General features: G+C 37.3%; 2 protein-coding genes across 2 annotated transcripts; both read left to right on the top strand.

Moving 5' to 3' along the window:
• The first annotated feature begins 7,210 nt into the window (after positions 1 to 7,210).
• On the top strand, positions 7,211 to 8,161 carry LOC132662354 (olfactory receptor 51H1-like). The gene has a single exon (XM_060607829.3). The coding sequence runs from the start codon at positions 7,211 to 7,213 to the stop codon at positions 8,159 to 8,161; it is 951 nt and encodes a 316-aa protein (XP_060463812.3).
• A 7,541-nt stretch (positions 8,162 to 15,702) lies between these two features.
• Positions 15,703 to 16,686, top strand: OR51T1 (olfactory receptor family 51 subfamily T member 1). The gene has a single exon (XM_060607830.3). It carries the CDS (start codon positions 15,703 to 15,705, stop codon positions 16,684 to 16,686), a length of 984 nt encoding a protein of 327 aa, XP_060463813.3.
• Positions 16,687 to 19,568: the final 2,882 nt, after the last annotated feature.

Genomic DNA, 19,568 nt, shown 5'->3' with positions numbered 1-19,568 from the left:
AATCTAGGTACATGTATCTCAAGAAAACTACAAAAATAACCCTTTATGAATAGAAATGTGAAGATTTTAAACAAAATATTAGTAAACACATATAGCAAGCAAAAAAAATTATATCATAAACAAATGAAGTTTACCCCAATAATCTGAGGTTGATTTAACATTAAAAGTATTAATGTATAATACCATATAAATAGATTAAAGAAAAACAAAAAAAGATGATTGTATCAGTAAATGAAGAAAAATCATTTTGACATCTAATACCCATTTATACTAAGAAACAAAACAAAACAAAAAAGTCTCAACAAATCATGGTCACATAAAAAGACTTTAGCATCATTAATCACTGGGAAAGTCAAATTAATTCTGTGATGAGGAACCACTACACATTGCATAAAATCTGACAGTGCCATGCATTGACAAGAATGTGCAGGAATTGAAATCCTTTTACATTATTGATGCAAGTATAAAATGGTTCAGCCACAAACAGTTGGACATTTTCTTCTTCTAAATTAGAGAAATGCCTATCGTACCATCCTGTATTCCTTTTCATGATATCAGCCCAAACATGTCCATACAAAGAGTATATGCTAATGTTTGTAGCAGCATTTTCATAATAGTCAAAAGCTGTGAACAACCCTGATGTATTTCAACTACCAAAGGAATTAAATAAATATGCTTTACCATATGATAACATACTACTCAGCAAGGAAAAGGAACAAGCCATGAATACATTTGGCAACACGGATAAAACTCAAAACACTGTTAAATAGGAGAAGACAATTTATTTTGTGATTCCATTTATATGAAATTTCCAGTAAAGGCAAATTATGAACATAGAAAGCATATCTGTGGTTTGCTGGAGCTGGAAAGAGGCCCAGGACTAACTTCAAACCACCATCAAGGAATCTTTTTATGTAATGGAAGTTTTAAAGTTTTGAAAAAAATGGAAGTTGTTTTGGGGTAATTGTTTCACAATTGTATAAATTTAATATAACTTCAAATTGTACACTTGAATCAATTCTATGATTTATAAATTATGCCAGAACAAAGTAAGGTAAATAAATAAAAATAGCAAATTAAAAGAAATCATTAGCAGGCTATTACTATATTCTATGAGAGGTAATGTTAATTTTGCTAGAATGGTAGAAGCAAAAGTGAAGGGAATTTGAACTGTGTGAAATGTATTTTGGTTTGGACTTAAAAGGCCTTGGTAAAGGATAAAATATAAGGAAGAGGGTAAGAAAAGATCTGGAATTTTGATTTGGACAACTGGCTGGATTGTGCTCTGGTTAGTGTGATTTATTGAAAGTATAAGCAGGTAGGAAAAAAAGTTTTGTTTTTGTTTTATAGTACTCATCATGCTAATTTTGAGTTTCCTATTTGATATCCACATGGAATTATCAAGTAGGAATTGGTCTTTAGATCAAGGCAGAATACAGGTCTGAAGATATGCTTTTTGGGGTAATCAATATATAGAGATATTAGATCAATAGGATTTGATAATATCACTCAGTGGGAGTGGATTTAAAGTATAGGACAAAGACCAAGTAAGAGACACAGTGATATTTGATGTAGGAGAAAGATAAAAGGATATCAAAAAGTGGAAATTAAAACAGGAAGAAAACATGGTGTCACAAAAAAATTAAAAATGAAAGTAACTCAACATGGAGGCAATTTTCCACTGCATTGAATCCTGCTGAAAAGGAGAGTAAGGTGACAGGCCAATGGTAACACCTGCAAAGAGAGTTTCAGTGGTGTGTTAAAGAATTGAGGAGAGAATGGGTAATACAGAGAAACAGAGACTACAGGCCACAACAATGAAAGGGGTTTACTGTGAAGCAGAGGAAGGAATGCGATAGTAACTAGAAGGCATGTGGAAACATGAATGAGCTTTTCTTTTCTTCCTTCCTTTCTTTCTTTCTTCCTCTCTTTCTTTCTTTCTTTCTTTCTTTTTCTTTCTTTCTTTTTCTTTCTTTCTTTCTTTCTTTCTTTCTTTCTTTCTTTCTTTCTTTCTTTCTTTCTTTCTTTCATCTTTTAGAGAGAATTGTAAAGATTAGGCACTAAAGTATATTTGCATTTTTGTATAGCAAGTGCGGTACCATTCACATGGGACTGAGATGAATTCTATATTTGGATGGTTGCCATCACAAGTTTGCATTAGGGAAAAGTAGGTCCTCTGAGATCAAGACAAAGAAGAGCAAAATGCCCAGAAGACGAAGTCTGTATAACTGTTGGCCCTGGGGACATCTCCAGGAAGATTTGTCTCTAGAGGATTACTTCACAGGGAATTCTAGACTGGTGCTGCTCGTTTTAAATCTCTGGCCATACTGCTATGGTGGCCAGCATAGCATCTCCTAGACTAGGCTTTGGGTGAGTTGGGGAATAAACTGAGGCCTGGGTAGTGCTTTCTCTGAGGATACTTTCACAGAATGGAGGGGACTGTGGTTATGGAGAATTCATAGAGAAATCATTAGAAGTCATGACTGAATGGATGTGGTGAAGGAGGTAGGATCCATTAATCCCAGTATACTGTTTGATCTGGACTTTGAATTTGATGGCAGAAGTTGTCCTTGTGGAGAAAAGCTTATCATTTCCTATAGGACTAAATAGAACTTCATGGGGCACCTGGGTGGCTCAGTTAATTAAGTGCCTGACTCGGTTTCAGCTCAGGTCATGATCTCATGGTGAATTCTAGCCCCAGGTCAGGCTCAGTTCTGCCCTGAGGGTACAGAGTCTGCTTGGGATTCTCTCTCTCTCCCTCTCTCTCTGTCCCTCCCCTGCTTGTGGGCTCTATGTCTCTTTCTCTCTCTTTCTCAAAATTAAAAAAAAAAAAAGCTTAAAAACAAAAGGACTAAATGGAATTTCAAAGCCTAGTGTTTAGAGCACCTGGATTTAAGTTTTAGTTTTGGGATTCAAGTCACGTTAATTAACGTGTCTGACTCTTGTTTTACTCATGCATACTGACAACAGTACTTTTCCCATAAGGTTTTTTTGACCATTAAAAGAGGTAGTGTATGTAAAGAGTTAAAAACAGAGCCTAGAGCATAAATAAGCATTCAATAAATCTTAGAATTTTTTTTATTATTAAAGAACTAAAATAATTTTAAATGTCTGCTCATTATACTTTGCATTGTCTCAGTTTTGGCAAGAATATTTTTTCAGCAAGAATTATTTTTCCATTTCCTTTACATTTTTCATTAAAATAGAAATATTCTAACTAGTCCATGGCTCCTACCAAGGACACATCAAGGGGGCATAACTATGCTTCAGCCTGCAGCTCAGACACTTTAATAAAGAGTATATTATGATCATTTCTGTCCTTCAGAGAATAGCTCTTCTACCTGGCTGCCTGGGTGGAAAAGAGCATTGAATTATAGTTCCATAGTGGATAGAAAAGACTCTTGTTGCCTACCTTCTCCTCCAGCTCCATCCCCAAATATGCTTCATAAGCCACAGAAGCTCCACTCCTTTTGTTGTGTGGAAAGTTTAGGTTTGATCCTGTCCATGGTGTGTAACTAATATTGATGGAGAGAGTTAAGCTGTGTCCAGCTGGGGATACAAACTGAAATATTGACCCATCTGTAAAGCATGTCTTTGTTCAACCCTGGGCACACATTCCTCCCCTATATCTGATCTTGTTTTTCATGTGTTCTTTGATAAGGAAAGAAGTTGCTCCTTTTGGTCCTCTGATTACAATGGCATGCCTAGCACTTAGTAGGCATTTGACAAATATGAAGTCATTAATCATAAATTAATTAAACATGAAAAGCTTTTCCTGAATTCTTTAGATCTTAAGGAATCAAGAATCTAGTTTGTAATCCTCATCTTGAATTCTGGAAGGACTGTGCTGGCCTTTGGGATTGAGCACCTCAGATGGTCAGTGTGGTGTTGCTTTTGGTGTTCTAGTCCCTCAGAATCACTTGTCCTTATTCTTCTCTTCTCTTACTGATTTTAACTACCCATGACTCCTACTAGTACATAATTCTTTCATATCTGATTTATCTAGGATCTACTTCCAATAAATTCTTTACAGTAAGCATTCATAATTAGGTGCAGAATCACTGAGCACAGATCCGTAGGGTTCTCCATCGTGAGCACTGAAACAGCCATCACCTGCAAGCCACTGATTTTCAGTGTTGGGCTAAATTGGCTGAGGGATGGAGAGGTTTAGGTAATATAGAATGTGATAAAAAAATATGAATGATATATGGGTAGGTAGATACATTTATCAGCACATAAATAGATGTCATGACATAAATACTTTGAGAGGTAATTTTCACAGTTAACTAAACATTAAAAAATTTATAGATAATAGATAAATATTGATTAGAGCTGCAATTTAATGAGTGTTTTTTCTATGCCTGTTCTCATCCAAATGCCCTATCAATATTACCAGTGAATACTTTTAACTATCCCATGGTAGGTACTATTATTTTCATTTTCATTTTAAAGAGGTAAGGAATGAAGCACAGAGATTAAGTAACTTGTCCAAAGTCATAGAACCAGGATTCAAACCCAGGTTATCTATCTCCAGGGTTTTTTAGTTTTAAAACTATTTTCTTAGTTAAATTTCCAGAAAAGAGACAAAGAGAAAAATATATAATGAGACACAAGTTATGCAGTATATAGGTAAAAGACCCACAAAACCAAGTGGATCTAAGAGTTCTCAAGATGTCAGCCAGAATGTTGGGATCCTTTAAATCTGTATTCTGCTGGACCAATTTTCCAAATTCCAATAGAAATTTCTACAATGATGGAAATCTTCTGTGTCCGTATGACACAGTTCAATGGCCATTAACCTTATGTAGTTATTGAACACTTGAAACATGGCTAGTACAACTAAGGTACTGATACTTAATTTAATTTAATGAATTTAAATGTAAACAGGCACAAATGTCTAGTGGCTACAATATTAGACGGTGTAGAACTAAACTATTGACTTACAGGAAACTTGGAATAACTCTATTCTATCTCTATTCATGCCCAAGCATCCAGAGCTCTTTGCCCCTTGTGCTTTGTCTAGTAACTTTTCTCCTTTTTGTGACCCCAGGTTCCTATTCCATTTTCTCTAATGTGAGTCTTGAGATGGGCTTCAATAATATATGAATTCACTTAATTTTTATACACAACTTTGTGTGCGCATGTGTGTGTGTGTGTGTGTGTGTGTGTGTGTGAACATTCTTATTTGGGAAACTCTTTATGAGATTCTCATAGGGTTATAACTCAAAAAACATTAAGAGCCACAATAGTACTACTCTTTCTTTTAATTCTAAACTCTTATTAGTTGTGGCTACACTGGCCCAAAAAGTGATTAGTTCAGCTGTACATTTGGATATATTTTCCTGAAGATAATAGCAAATAATTGAAATAGAAGAGAGCTGTGTGGCACCAAAATTTTCATATTGATCTTTGTCAATGCAAGTGCTAGGCATTAATGTCTAGAATAGCCCATAGATCCATGTAGGCTTTACTCAGAGTGGGAAATATAGTTACTGCTAACTCAAGGTGGAGTTTATAGAACAGCCACATAGAAATATGGGCAGAGAAGGAGAAGTCTTTATGGAGGCCCAGGGAAACTTAAGTCCAGTTGAATTTTTAACACCGGGAACAGTGACTTCACCAATCTGACCAATGTTTGAACTTTGTCTTTTGGGACTTCTCCATGTGTGGAATTAATTTCATTTCATTCATTTCATTTCTAGAGATTTTTAAAAAATGTTTATTGATTTTTGAGAGAGAGAGAGAGAGAGAGACAGAGAGACAGAGAGAGAGGGAGACACAGAATCCGAAGCAGGCTCCAGGCTCTGAGCTGTCAGCACAGAGCCTGACGTGGGGCTCAAACTCACAAACCGTGAGATCATGACCTGAGCTGAAGCCAGACACTTAACCAACTGAGCCACCCAGGTGCCCCTCATTCATTTCATTTTTTACCAAAGAAAAAAGTCCTGAGTAAATGAGACTGAATGGGAAGAGTTGGAAAGTTTCTGAAAAGGAGTTAAAGCAACTCTTCTTTGGCTTCTCTGAATATTAGTTTTCTACTTATTCCATAACACATTACCACAATGTAGTGGCTTATAATATACATAGTTACTATCTTACAGTTCTTAAATTCAGAAGTCCCAGAAGACTGGTCTAAAATCAAGGTGTCAGCAAGTCTGCCTCCGTTTCTGAAGACTCTAGGGAAAATTCTGTTCCATTGCCTTTCCAGCTTCTAGAGGCTACCCACATTTCTTGGCTCTTGGTCCCCTTCCTTCATCTTCACCAGTTGAGCTGAGTCTTTCTCATGCTGCTATCTCTCTGGTTCTCTGCAGCTGGGAAAATTTCTTGTTTTAAGGACTCATATGATTAAATGTGGCCTACTTTGGTAATCCAGGATAATCTCCACATCTTGAGATCCTTAACGTTAATAACATCTGCGGTCTCTTTTGCCATGCAAGCTAACATATTCACACATTTCAAGAATTAGAATGTGCACATCCTGGGAGACCCCTATTCTGTCTACCATAGTGGGTCTTTCTAAAGTTCTTTGGCAGCCAGAGTAACTTCTCCTTCCATCATCTGCTGCAAGCTCAGTCCTTTTAGTACCCACAGACTCCCAAGAATGCAGAAGGGCAGAGCTTTAAAGAGTACTTTAAAGGTACTTAAAGAGTAACTTTCATTCTCTGTCTCATATCATGCAGGTAGAAAAATTAGGTTCCAAAAGAGCATTATGTGTAAATTACAACAATTTAAGATCACAATTAAGATACACACACATATACACACATCTTCATGTCCGTGTTTATGAACAGCCATTAGGTCACATTTGTGCTTGCTAACATTACCTGTTTGGTTCATTACCCACGTGAATGTACAATATAAAATTCTTCCTTAGCAAAGAAGCAAGTCAGCTAACTCCTTGATGTTTCCAGATGAATTATATTCCTATTGGGTGCAGGTGTTGGTTGAAGTTTTTCTTTTCCTTTCTCCTAAGTATTCTAGCATATGATGATCACTAATAGGAATTATTGCCTCATGGAGTAGGACCATCAATTTCTGTATCAGACTGTGATACAGAATACTAATGTGATACTAATACATGAGTGTATTAGAATAATATTTAAGTCACTCCCTCTTATGGCTACCATCTCAATACTTATTGCTACTGATTCTAATTGAAGCTGTTTGACTTAATGAGTTCTTCTGTTTTTGTGCAGACCTTCATTCCACTATGTCACTGTTCAACCAAACTATTCATAACCATCAGACCTTTACCCTGATTGGGATTCCAGGAATGCCAGAGAAAGACTTCTGGATGGCCTTGCCCCTCTGCCTTCTTTACAGTACCACATTCCTAGGTAATTTCATTATCCTTGTTGTCATAAAGGTTGAGCGAAGTCTCCATGAACCCATGTATTATTTTCTGGCTATGCTAGCTGCCACTGACCTTAGCCTTTCATTATCTTCCATGCCCACCATGATAAGTGTTCACTTGTTTGACTGGCGCTCAGTAACCCTTGATGTCTGCATCACTCAGATGTTCTTTATCCACAACTTTGGAGGAGTGGAATCAGGTGTTCTGGTCGCCATGGCCTTTGATCGCTTTGTGGCTATTCGCTTCCCTTTGCGCTATGCTACCATTCTCACTCATGGAGTCATCATCAAAATTGGAGCAGCAGTCCTGCTACGGAGTGTGAGTATAGTGCTCCCTGTGCCTTTCCTCATCAAAAGGCTACCTTTCTGCCACTCCAATGTCCTTTCCCACGCATACTGTCTCCATCAGGATGCCATGAGGCTTGCCTGTGCTGACACCCGTGTCAATAGCATCTATGGTCTGCTGGCTGTGATCTTCATCATTGTACTAGATGCCTTGATCCTTTTGATTTCTTACTTTCTAATCCTCCATGCAGTACTGGGCATTGCTTCCAGAGAAGAGAGACTTAAGGCTCTTAATACCTGCTTCTCTCATATCTGTGCAGTACTGCTCTTCTATGTGCCTCTCATTGGCATGACTCTGATTCACCGCTTTGGGAAGCATTTGTCACCAATAATACCCACACTTATGGCCAATATCTATCTGCTGCTCCCTCCTCTGCTCAATCCTGTTGTGTACAGTGTTAGGACCAAGCAGATCCGGCAGCGGATTGTCCGAGCATTCTGTGGGAACAGGATTGGCCATTAATGGCATCTATGAGTTCTGTGCAAATGCAGTCAAGTCAGGGAAGGGTATCCAATGCGGTACTGTCCAATAGAATTTCCTGCAGTGATGGAAATCTCTGTTATTTAGTGCATAACCACTAGCCACACATAGCTATTGAGCATTTGAAACTTTGATAGTACAACTAAGGAACTGAATTTGTTACTTTTATTTGATTTTAATTAATTGAAATATAAATGCAAATGGTCACATGTAGCTAGTAGCTACTGTATTGAACAGTACAAATATGAGTTATCATATGCCCTTGCATAATGGTTTTGATGAAAGCAATAATTTATCTTAAGTAAACTGATAAAAATATGCATTTTCCTTTCTTAAAATGGTATGTAACAGCTTACCAACATTCTGAAAAGTTTTATTTCTTTAAGTAATCTCTATACCCCATGTGGGGCTTGAACTCACAACCCTGAAATCAAGAGTCACATGCTCTTCTGACTGAGCCAGCCAATCACTCCACAGCTTATGAACATTTATATAAAATAAATGTATAAATAAATAATACTAAATAAATTTAGTATCGGTTTTAATAAACTTTTGACAAATGGATAGAATCACGTAACTACCACTGACACCAAAATACAGAAAATTCACATCACTCTCCAAAATTCCCTCATGCCACCTCTTTGTCATCAACCCCTCTATCCATACCCACTCACTCCTGGCAAGAACTGATTTATTCTCCATGCTTGTAATTCTCCTTTCTCCAGGGTATCTTGGACCCTGCAGTGTGTAGTCTCCCATGTCTGGCTTCTTAGCATAATGCATTTGAGATTCATTCATGTTGTAGTATGTATTGGTTGTTTCTTCCTTTTTATTGCTGAACACTTCAATTATATGTCATTAACAATCTTTTAAAGAAAAATTCCCAGATTATTTTTGCTCCATTATAATCACTTTGGTATCCAACACTTAACATAGGACATTTCTGTTCTTTTGCTTTTTGTGTTTATTTGTATGTTCTTTGAGTATTTTTTATAAATATAAGGTGTGTATGTGCAACAGGTTGAAGCAAGAGAGAAAAATATTAAAATGAAAGTAACAAATGAGGAGTATGAGAGAATGGTGCCCTCAATGAACTGGAAGAATAGGAAACTATACATATACTTTAAATTTTAATTTTATTTCCACTTCATTTTTGTCCAGAAAGCTTTTCTGACATGGCTGTAATTATGTTAAGAATTTCTCATACTGTACCATAACTTACTAATAGTATATCTTCCCTGCTATTCTGTACACTTCATAAGAACAGGGACCCTTTTAACTTCATTTAAGTCTATCCCAGGTACTTAATGTAGTTCAGAACATATATGATATACGCTCAACATGTATTTTTTTAAAATTAACAAGTGAATGAAAACTGAACTTTATCAAGATTGATTCCATGCTTCCAAACCTCTTTGTCCCATTTAGTATTAGTAAGTCTCATTTGAAATTTCTAGAGCCACTCATTTTTGCTGATGGGAACCAGTGGAAAGGGGTGATGTTTGCATATAAATATGAACATTACCTACCAAGTAACTTTATGGAGTTTCTTAATCTCTCTACATACTCATTGGGATCAATATCTTTCTTCAGTGTTCCCAATAAAGATACAAGAATATGGACAGGAAAATGTTTCAAGGAGGATAAAAAGTAAATGATTATTAGATATGGTCAGAAGTATTAATTCACTGCCTACTATGCAGAGGTAGGATGAATAGATTGAGGACTGTGTTTTCAACCATATTTTCTGAAGATATAGTGGAAACAGTTGACTATAGAAGGCAGTATAGTATATAGGTTAAGATTTAGAGTAAGACAAACATGGACTTGAATGCCAGCTCTGTAACTTGCTAACTTTTAGATGGGTAAAGTTATTCAAAACCTGAGTTTCAATTTCTTTATCTGTGAAACAACGGAAAATAATACTAAACCCATAGGCTTGATGATGAATAAATACAATAATGTGTTTAAAGGGTTTAGTACGATTCTTGGCATGTATCATGAGCTCATCAAGTGCTAGTTTCATTATACTTAGAAGGGTAGGTGGGCTGCAGATGTGACTCAGTGAATAGGATGGCTTCTTAGGAGGGGCTCCTGGGTAAGAGGAGGGACATGGGAATTGCCACGGGGACGATGAGACCTATTAGGAAGAGTACATTTTGGAATAGAGAACAGAAGAAAGACTTCTTTGCACTCTCTTAATCGTACTCTGACACTCAGGGAGCCTCCCTGGCTGAGACTCTGTAGCCTAAGGCAGGATGAGGAGGAATGATTGTAGTTATTGGATCCAGGCAGGCAGTTTTAGAAGATATCCATTACTGTCAGCCCCCAGGGCCAGGACTCAATTTACAACCCCTGATGAATGGAGATTGCATGGGCCTGGGAGCAGAGTTTGAAGCTGTCAGGAAGAGGTGTCTGAGCTGTTGTAGAGGAACATATTCTTATGGGTCCCATAATTCTTGCTCCATCCAGTACACTCACTAATAAAGACAGCTCTCTGTTGCCTAATGACTCTACTGATTTTCCTATAAAGCCCCTACTCTTGGGAGCTTGTTTAGTCCTTGCTATGTGATGGAAATGGAGAGAAGTTGGTGGTGTTTCCTGCTGATGTGAACAGGTAAGAAGAGTGCATAAATGAATAAGGGATGGGAGACAAATGGATTAAAGCATGAGGAACGCTAGGAGACAGAGGGAAGAGAGAAGTGCAATAAATGATAGTAGCTACAAGTAAGCTGGGGTGAAGAAATGGAGGGGTGTACTGGAGCCTGGATAAAACTGAGATAGGGAGACAGAGGACAAGAGAAAAGAGGATAAACAAAAAAGAGATAGGACTCAGAACTCTGCCTGTGGCCAAGACCATTAAGCTTACTAACTGAAGCTTTCTATTGTTCCGGATCCTACTTTACTAGCTAGCATTGGGAGAAGAAAAACAGGAATACCCAAATTTTAAGGAACTCACATTCCAGTTAAAAGAGATGACATCTGCATATATAATTCTAATATCAGCCATGCCTCCTTACTGTATTAAGAATCAAATGAGGAGCACCCAGGTGTCTCAGTCAGTTGGGTGTCCAACTCTTGATTTTGGCTCAGGTCATGATCTACTGTTTGTGCTTTTGAGCCCCACATCAGGTTCTGCGCTGACGGTGCAGAGCCTGCTTGGGATTCTGTCTCTCTCCCTCTCTCAGTCCCTCTCAATGCCCCCCCCCTTTCTCAATATAAGTAAACTTAAAAAAAATTAAAAAGAATAAAATGAAAGCTCCAAGCATGAAGTGGTGCAGATATTTAGCAGCAGAGGGGAAGTTTCTGGTTAACATAGCCTGAAGCTGTCAGGGAAGGTTCCACATTGTGGACAGAATAGATTTCAGTGTTGAAAAATGACCAGAAGATTTGGGATTGGTAAATGACATGGACTGGTTTTACCATTACTGATGCCATGGATACATGGATTGGTTTTTACCATTACTGATGCAGGGATGTTGACCTTTGGGTCACTAAGTTACTGAATTGGGTGGATCTTATCCAAGTCAGTGAATCTAGACTTTTGTATGTGAATTGGTAGACACTGCTTTCTTTCTGGCCATTAGATGGAGAACTGAAAATAGAAAACTCTAGCCTATTCTGGGTAGAGGGCAGTGCAGAGAAAACCTTGATTAATGAAGGCACTGAACTTTAATTCTATAACTAGTTCCAGAGTGTATGAACTCACTAGATCTAGGGAGGAAAACTTTACTCCCTGTCCACATATCTACATTCCACAGGAAACAAGTTCTCCAGCAGCAAAATGAGCCATAGTCTCCTCTCCTCCTACCCTCCTTTCCTCACATCATCCGGTGTCATCTTTTTGTCCTTTATTAGATACAATTAAAAGAATAGAAAATAACTGGTATCTTATTTATGGTAATCTTATCTCTCAGTTACTCTTCAATTCAAAAACTCCTCTCTACATACACCAGCACACAGAGATACACACAATATCAGTATATAAATATTTACACATATTCCTAAACATACATGGATGTCACAGGTATACTTCTTTAAATAAACCATGAGGACATTGTTCTCTCTTTTACTGATTTCTCATCTCTAACACTCCTCTAAATTTTTATATGTATATACAACAGAGTATAAACAATTCTTATATTTTAAAAGAAGACAATCATACTGCCCAACTGTTCAACTTCTCTCATGAGCTTAGCTTCTAGAAATGGTTTATGGTTTAATGAAAAATGATAGACTTTAGAGTTAGTAAATCTGTTTTGAATTTTGAATCAGTACATATTTTACCTTTGATACACTATTTTATCTTGCCAGTTTGATTTCCTTTCTTTAAAATAGGAGAAAAACATGTATATCCATTTTCCTGGGCTTATATAAAATTATATACAAGATGGATAGTAAATGTTGACATATACAAAGGATCATAATTCTCCTTTTCTCTTAACCTAGTCTCCTTCTTCCAGTCAGTGAGAGGATATTTTCCCTGGTGTCTAGGGAAATGATTTCCCTCTGGCTCATCCTTCCGTCAAAACTTCCAGGCTCAATTTATATTTCTCTTATCTAGTGTTTATCCGTATCTCTATCATCTGTAATTTTTTTATCTACCCATTAATACATCTAATTAAATTAAATTATTTGAATCTTTACCACGTACCAATCACCAAGCTTTTCTCTAGAGAAAATAAAAAGATGAATACATATGTTTTATATTCCCAGAGAGCCAGCATTCTAGAGGAAGAAATAAATGTGATTAAGAAATAGACTTTTAGTGCTATAAAAACCACATGTAAAGTACTATTGAAGAAGAGTCAATAGATTGAGTGATTTGGTGTTGCAGAGAGTTTCTTGGATGGTTATCATGGAAGAAAGTCACTCTTTTTTTTTTAATGTTTAACAGTGGCGTTTTAGGTAAATGATTGAAAGCATTTAACATTAAACTCAATTTACTTCACATTGTTGTTTGCAAATACATTATTAGCAATTCTTAAATATTTCAAATCAACCAACTTAAGTACAGAAGGCCTGCTTGAAAGGAGCCTGGGACTCAAGTCCAGATCCCTAACCTCTCTTGCCATGAGTCACACTGTGATACTTCTGACTGGATCAGGAAGGGTCCTGCACCTCTCAACCTTGAAGTTCCTTCATATGAATTCACCAGTGATGACACAGTGATTGTTGGTTAGAGATTCACTTTTAATGTGTGTGTTCATCAGGTTGAGAAGAATAAAACAGAAATATCATAGCCTTTTGCTTTCCTATCTGGCTACTCTCCTCTTGTGTCCCCATGTGGTAATAACTCTTCAATAATATTTTGCCTTGGCTTCTCACACTATTCATTCCTCTGAGTTGAGTGAGTTTTGAATGCAAAAAATATTCTTTATTAATTTCTGTTTCCCTGGCCATCAGCAGTAACTGACATTGAAATAGTCATTTAGAGTCTAAATGGTTGACATGATACAACAAGTTTGTAATCTATATCTCATTTGGCCCTAGTTTTCCTAATTCTTAGTGTTTTTTTCCAAACATGTATAATATAACAATATTAAATATTATACCAGAAAAAGCAATTCATCTATTTTTTTTTCCTTTGGAGTAACAGGTGATTATTTCTATCAACATCTTCAGTAGACTGGAGGAGGGGGAGAAAATAAGGAACAACCTCTTATATTTATGTTTATGTAGCAACTCACAGGGCCTGATACTAGCAAATTTCTTGCATCCACTCAGATACAAGACAGAAAACCTAGATTACTGAAAAATAACAATACTTATGGCTGGCCAGATCCACACAACACCTGAAATGAATATATTATTCTTTGTTAGCTCTTTGGGCTTTTTTTTTTTTTTTTTTTTTTTTTGGAATTTACCATCTTTCTTTTTTGAGTTCATTCATTTATTTTGAGAGAAAGAATGCAAGTGGGTGAGGATCAGAGAAAGAGGAGAGAGAGAAAGAACTCCAAGCAGGCTCCACATGGTCAGTGCAGAGTCCAATATGGGGCTCGAACTCATGAACTGTGAGATCCTGACCTGAGTCAAAGTCAAATGCTTAACTGGCTGATCCACCCAGGCACCCCTCTTAGCTCTTTGTTGATGACTAAATACCCTAGGTACAAATTTTAAAATCAGCAATGATGACACCAGCAATGATGATGTCAGTGAACACACCCTAAATAGAATTGCAACAGTCATCTTAAATATGACACCATCTCTGTTTTCTATATAGCTGCCATTCTATGCACTTTCTCACTCAGTGAACTACTTTATATTCCAATTTGTGATGTCACTTCAGTTTTCCATGTCTCAGAGTGATTCCTGTTTAGTTATTAATCTCCACTTCCATCCCATCCATGCTTTTTACAAAGGCATTCATCACATGTTGCTGAGTGCTTCCCATGACTTATTTTTAGTTTATTTATTTTGAGAGAGAGAGAGAGAGAGAGAGAGAATGGGGGAGGGGCAGAGAAAGGGAGAGAGATAATCCTAAGCAAGCTACAAACTGTGAGCACATAGCTCAATATGGGGCTCCATCTCACAAACTGTGAGATCATGACCTGAGCCAAAATGAAGAGTTAAATGCTTAACCGACTGAGCCACCCAGGTGTCCTTTCTCATGACTTTTATATGGGTGTTTTGTCTAAGCGTACCTGCTATATCTAGATTAGGACACCTGAAATCATGTATTCCAGAATACTGTTTGGAATTTTCACAGGATTCATTAGAGCAGTCTACTCACAATGACTTGGTTCGGAGTCACATGCTAACTATCCATGGGAAGGAGTAGAAACAAGTATCCCAAGGTGTAAGATGGAGAAAAGGAGGATAAGACCTACTTATTTCAGTACCCTGGAAAAGTATGCAGAGATACAGAATTAGAACATAAGATAAATCCAAGTTCCATATATATATGGAGTGGGAAGGGACAAATTATAGAAACCATCCCACTATAGGAAAAGGAATAAAGAAACCCAGATACCAAAAGGAGACTTCTAATAGAGTCTACTAGAAGAGGCTGGCTAACAGAGGTACAAGGATACCTGTGGATACAATATCCCAGACCAGCTTCCAGCAAGAAAATCATGGAGTATGCCATCACAGGTGCCCAGTGGCTCTTGTGTGCTTGTCTACTATTTCTTGAGCAACTATACTGCTTGGGCACTTAATGCAAAGACTCATCAGTTGTCACTGTGTTGGTGTGTGTGCTTGTGTATGACATAAGCCTATATGCATTTCCCACTTCCAGCCTTAGGACTAGTCTGAGCAGTAGGGTGGGGATGAGCCTAGAGAGACTGATGGTTATAACTGGGAGAAGACAGAGGAAGAAAACTGGGGCCAGTTTCTGACAAGACAAAGTCAATATACTGTAGAATTATGCAATAGGTGCCATATTTAGATGGAGGATTTTGAATACAGAAAAACAACTGTGTAATTTGGGAACAGTTTATACTAGAGAACTTGAAAAAAGGACCAATAGGACAAACACTATGATTGTTGTTTCTCTTTTCAGGGTGTGTTCTCAACCCACCATGGTGATTTTCAATAACACTACATCATCTTCCTCAAACTTCCTACTCACTGCATTTCCTGGTCTGGAACTTGCACATGTCTGGATCTCTATTCCTGTCTGCTGTCTCTATGCCATTGCCCTCTTGGGAAACAGCACGATTCTGTTCGTCATCATTGTTGAGAGGAGTCTTCACAAGCCCATGTACTATTTCCTCGCCATGCTGTCAGCTGTTGATCTATGTCTGACCATCTCAACCCTTCCCACTGTTCTTGGGGTTCTCTGGTTTCATGCCCGGGAGATTAGCTTGAAAGCTTGCCTCATTCAAATGTTCTTTGTACATGGCTTCTCCTTCCTGGAGTCTTCAGTGCTGGTAGCCATGGCCTTTGACCGCTTCATGGCTATCTGTAACCCACTGAAGTATGCTATTGTCTTCACAGACATGATAATCTTGTTGATTGGACTGGTCATCTGCATACGGCAAGTAATTTTAATCTTTCCCATGATTCTAGCCTTGACGAGAGTATCTTTCCACGGAGGCCAAGAGCTTTCCCACCCATTTTGCTACCATCCAGATATGATTAAATACACATATTCCAACCCCTGGATCAGCAATTTTTTGGGCATGTTTCTTCAGCTCTACCTGACTGGCACTGACTTACTGTTCATTCTTTTCTCCTACGTTCTGATTCTCCGAACCGTCTTGAGTATCGTGGCCCCTAAGAAACAACAAAAAGCTCTCAGCACTTGTGTCTGTCACATCTGTGCTGTCACTGTTTTCTACGTGCCAATGATCAGCCTGTCCTTTACACACCGCCTTTTCAGCTCCACCCCAAAAGTGGTCTGTAGCATTTTGGCCAATGTTTATTTGTTCTTACCACCTGTACTGAACCCTGTCATTTACAGCTTGAAGACCAAGACCATCCGCCAGGCTATGCTCCAGCTGCTCCACTTTAAGGGCTCACAGGGCCCCAGTGTGAGGAGTCATAGAGGACCCTGGGGTTGAAGGAGAGAGAAGTTATATTTGAGCAATAAAAGGATCTAGGTCTGTGCCACCAGGCATTTTAGTTACTGAAGCAGTTTCACTTAAATCATAGGAGCAGAAAGAGAATACTTTTCCCCTAAGCTTATCAAAAGTTAAAAAAAAAAAAACTACCATTCAAAACCAAATTAATTGTGTATATGTCCCTCAAACATTTAAAATAATTATATGGAACTCCTGTGCACATTAAAAGCACAATGAGATCATTTTATTCTGGTTGAACAATTTAATTATCTGCCTAAAAACGGTAATTCTTAGACCAAAAATTAATATATATAATTTTATGTCTGTGTTCAGCTGCCAAAAAGTCATTTATTTCTGTGGTAAGATTTCCCAGGGGGCATCAGAGATTTTTTTTTTTTTTTCCTTGAGGTGGTAAGTGAAAGAGTTATGTGTGTGTGCAAAGACATGCACATTGCAATTTGTAATTTAAAACTCTAGGAAACTCTTACACACTGATTTCAGTTCCTAAAGTCACCTCTAGGGAGACCCATCTCCTTGCAGATGCACTCCCTGAACCTCTATCTTTTCTTGAATTCTTTTTCTCCTCAGCAAACGTGAAATTGTCACTGAACTAATTGCTGTTTGTTATACCTCCAATGAGTCCAATATCTAAAGTTACATATCACTCTTCATTATTTTTCCCATTGCCTAGATATTCTAATACAGTTCTGATTCTCACTCTGTAGCACCTCTTCCGTGTCTGCTAGGCTTCAGGACAGTACTTTTTTTCTATTTGCCCTTGTTTCATGGGTGGTTAAGTTTTTACCTAGCTGTTGGGCTCCTGGACCTTTTGGTGTACTTATCATTGTAGAATTGCACAGTGACTTTGATGCTTAGTAGGAAATCTTTAGAATACCTTGCTTAACAATACTTATTTGGTCAAGAAGTAACCTGGGGTGCTTGGGTGGCTCAGTCAGTGAAGCACCAGACTTCAGCTCAGGTCATGAACTCACAGTTGGTGAATTCGAGCCCTGTGTCCAGCTCTGTGCTGACAGCTCAGAGCCTGGAGCCTACTTTGGATTCTGTGTCTCCCTCTCTCTTTGTTCCTCCACTGCTTGCACTCTGTCTCTTCTCTCTCAAAAATAAATAAAGATTAACAATGACAACAACAACAACAACAACAATAATAATAATAATAGTAATAATAAAAGAGAAGGAACCTCTCTATAGAGTTGATGGGATGTTGGGGGAATTCTCCTAAGTTTTTTTTGTTTTTGTTTTTGTTTTTTGTGTTTTTTTTACATACAAAGTTAAGAAACTTTGTTCCACTCAGGATAATTCATGTCTGAGCACAGGAGACCAAGCAGAAATTCTGATCTGAGCCACCTGTCTCCTCTCCTTACATCACCTTCCTACTCCTGGCAGACAAGGAATACCGCTTCCAAACTCTTGTGTGTTTGCCTTGGCTTTCTGTTCTGCTCAAACACTGACAATTTTGTGACTTCTTTGCCCAAACCAAGAGACACCGGTCTCTGATCCTGGAATCAACCTGTGGCAGAGTAGACATGCCAGATCACACCCTACTCTAACTATCCAGACTTTTCCTCATCAGTTCTTACAAATGCCAATGGCTCCTTAATTGCTTCCTTACAGACCTTTCTAAAAGTTTTTGTTCTTAGATCCCCAACTCCATTTACAATTCCTGAATTTTATAACATCTGGAAAAACACTTTAAAATTTTTTTCCTAAGTTTGGAGCCAAAACTTATTGGCAGCAAAAGCTAGCATAAACAGGTATGAATGTATTTATGGTCATTATTTATTCTACATTGAGTGAATATCTACACATTTCACCTCAGAAATATAGCTGTGCTTGAATACAGGGTAATGCCTCCAGGGTTGTAGAGATGTTTAGAGTATAAGAAATTCTGAATTTCAAGAGTTTTAGGTAAACAATTGTAGAAATGTGCAAGCATTCTTCCAGTTTTATGATGGCCAATATTTAAGGCAGTCTACTGCATGTCTGTTAATCTTTTATTATTCCAAATGTGCTTTTCATATCTGGCTTAAAATGTAACTCACCTGCTCAATACCAAAAACACTTTTATCAGTGTTTTTTATTCCCCATAGCAGTTGTTAATAGGACATGAATGTGTTTTGTTGTTACTTCAAAGGATGTGTTTAATAATTTGGAGCTTGTTCTAATTATATCTTGTATGTATGTAAGTACATGCAATTATACACACATATGTGTACTATATACAATTAAAATTTTGTGATTAAAAAGGTAACAAAAATCACTCACAATCCTACTAATGAGGAATTTTATGATATATAACTATCTTTTTTTTAATAAGCCAACATATGTGCACATACATATACATTTATTAACTAGGATAGTAGTGTATACTCAGATGTATGTCCTATTTGCTTGATATTATTTATCATTTTCTGTTAATCATATATTACATTTTTATATTAGACTTTATTTTAGACTTTACTTCCCCTAGGAAGCTCTCTCACTTGATTCTCCACTATAATGGTCAAGTTACCAGTCTTTTATTCTTTTATTTGCTTTCTTATATGTGTGCTTAAACTTATCATACTTTACTCCATGGATTTAATTTTTTATTTACTGTTCTCCCCACCACCAGACTGTAAACCCCTTGATAGCATAAATGTAAGTTTCATTTAATCCTTATCATCTAATACAGTGCTTAACAAATGCCACTTAGTTGTTGATTCTGTGTTGCATAGGTGAATAATACTTAATATTATTTGTGTATAATGGTTTACGTTTAACATTTCAGTAGTTTACAGTATTTTTATCATAGACAATAATCCTTGATATATATTAGAAATAAATATTTGATCACCCCTCTGATTGTGTTCTTCTATTCCTAG

The sequence above is a fragment of the Panthera onca genome, chromosome D1, assembly GCF_046562875.1.
Source record: "Panthera onca isolate mPanOnc1 chromosome D1, mPanOnc1 haplotype 2, whole genome shotgun sequence".
Taxonomy (NCBI): Eukaryota; Metazoa; Chordata; class Mammalia; order Carnivora; family Felidae; genus Panthera; species Panthera onca.
The sequence above is the reverse complement of the archived record's forward strand: the minus strand, read 5'-3'. Positions and strand labels throughout refer to the sequence as shown.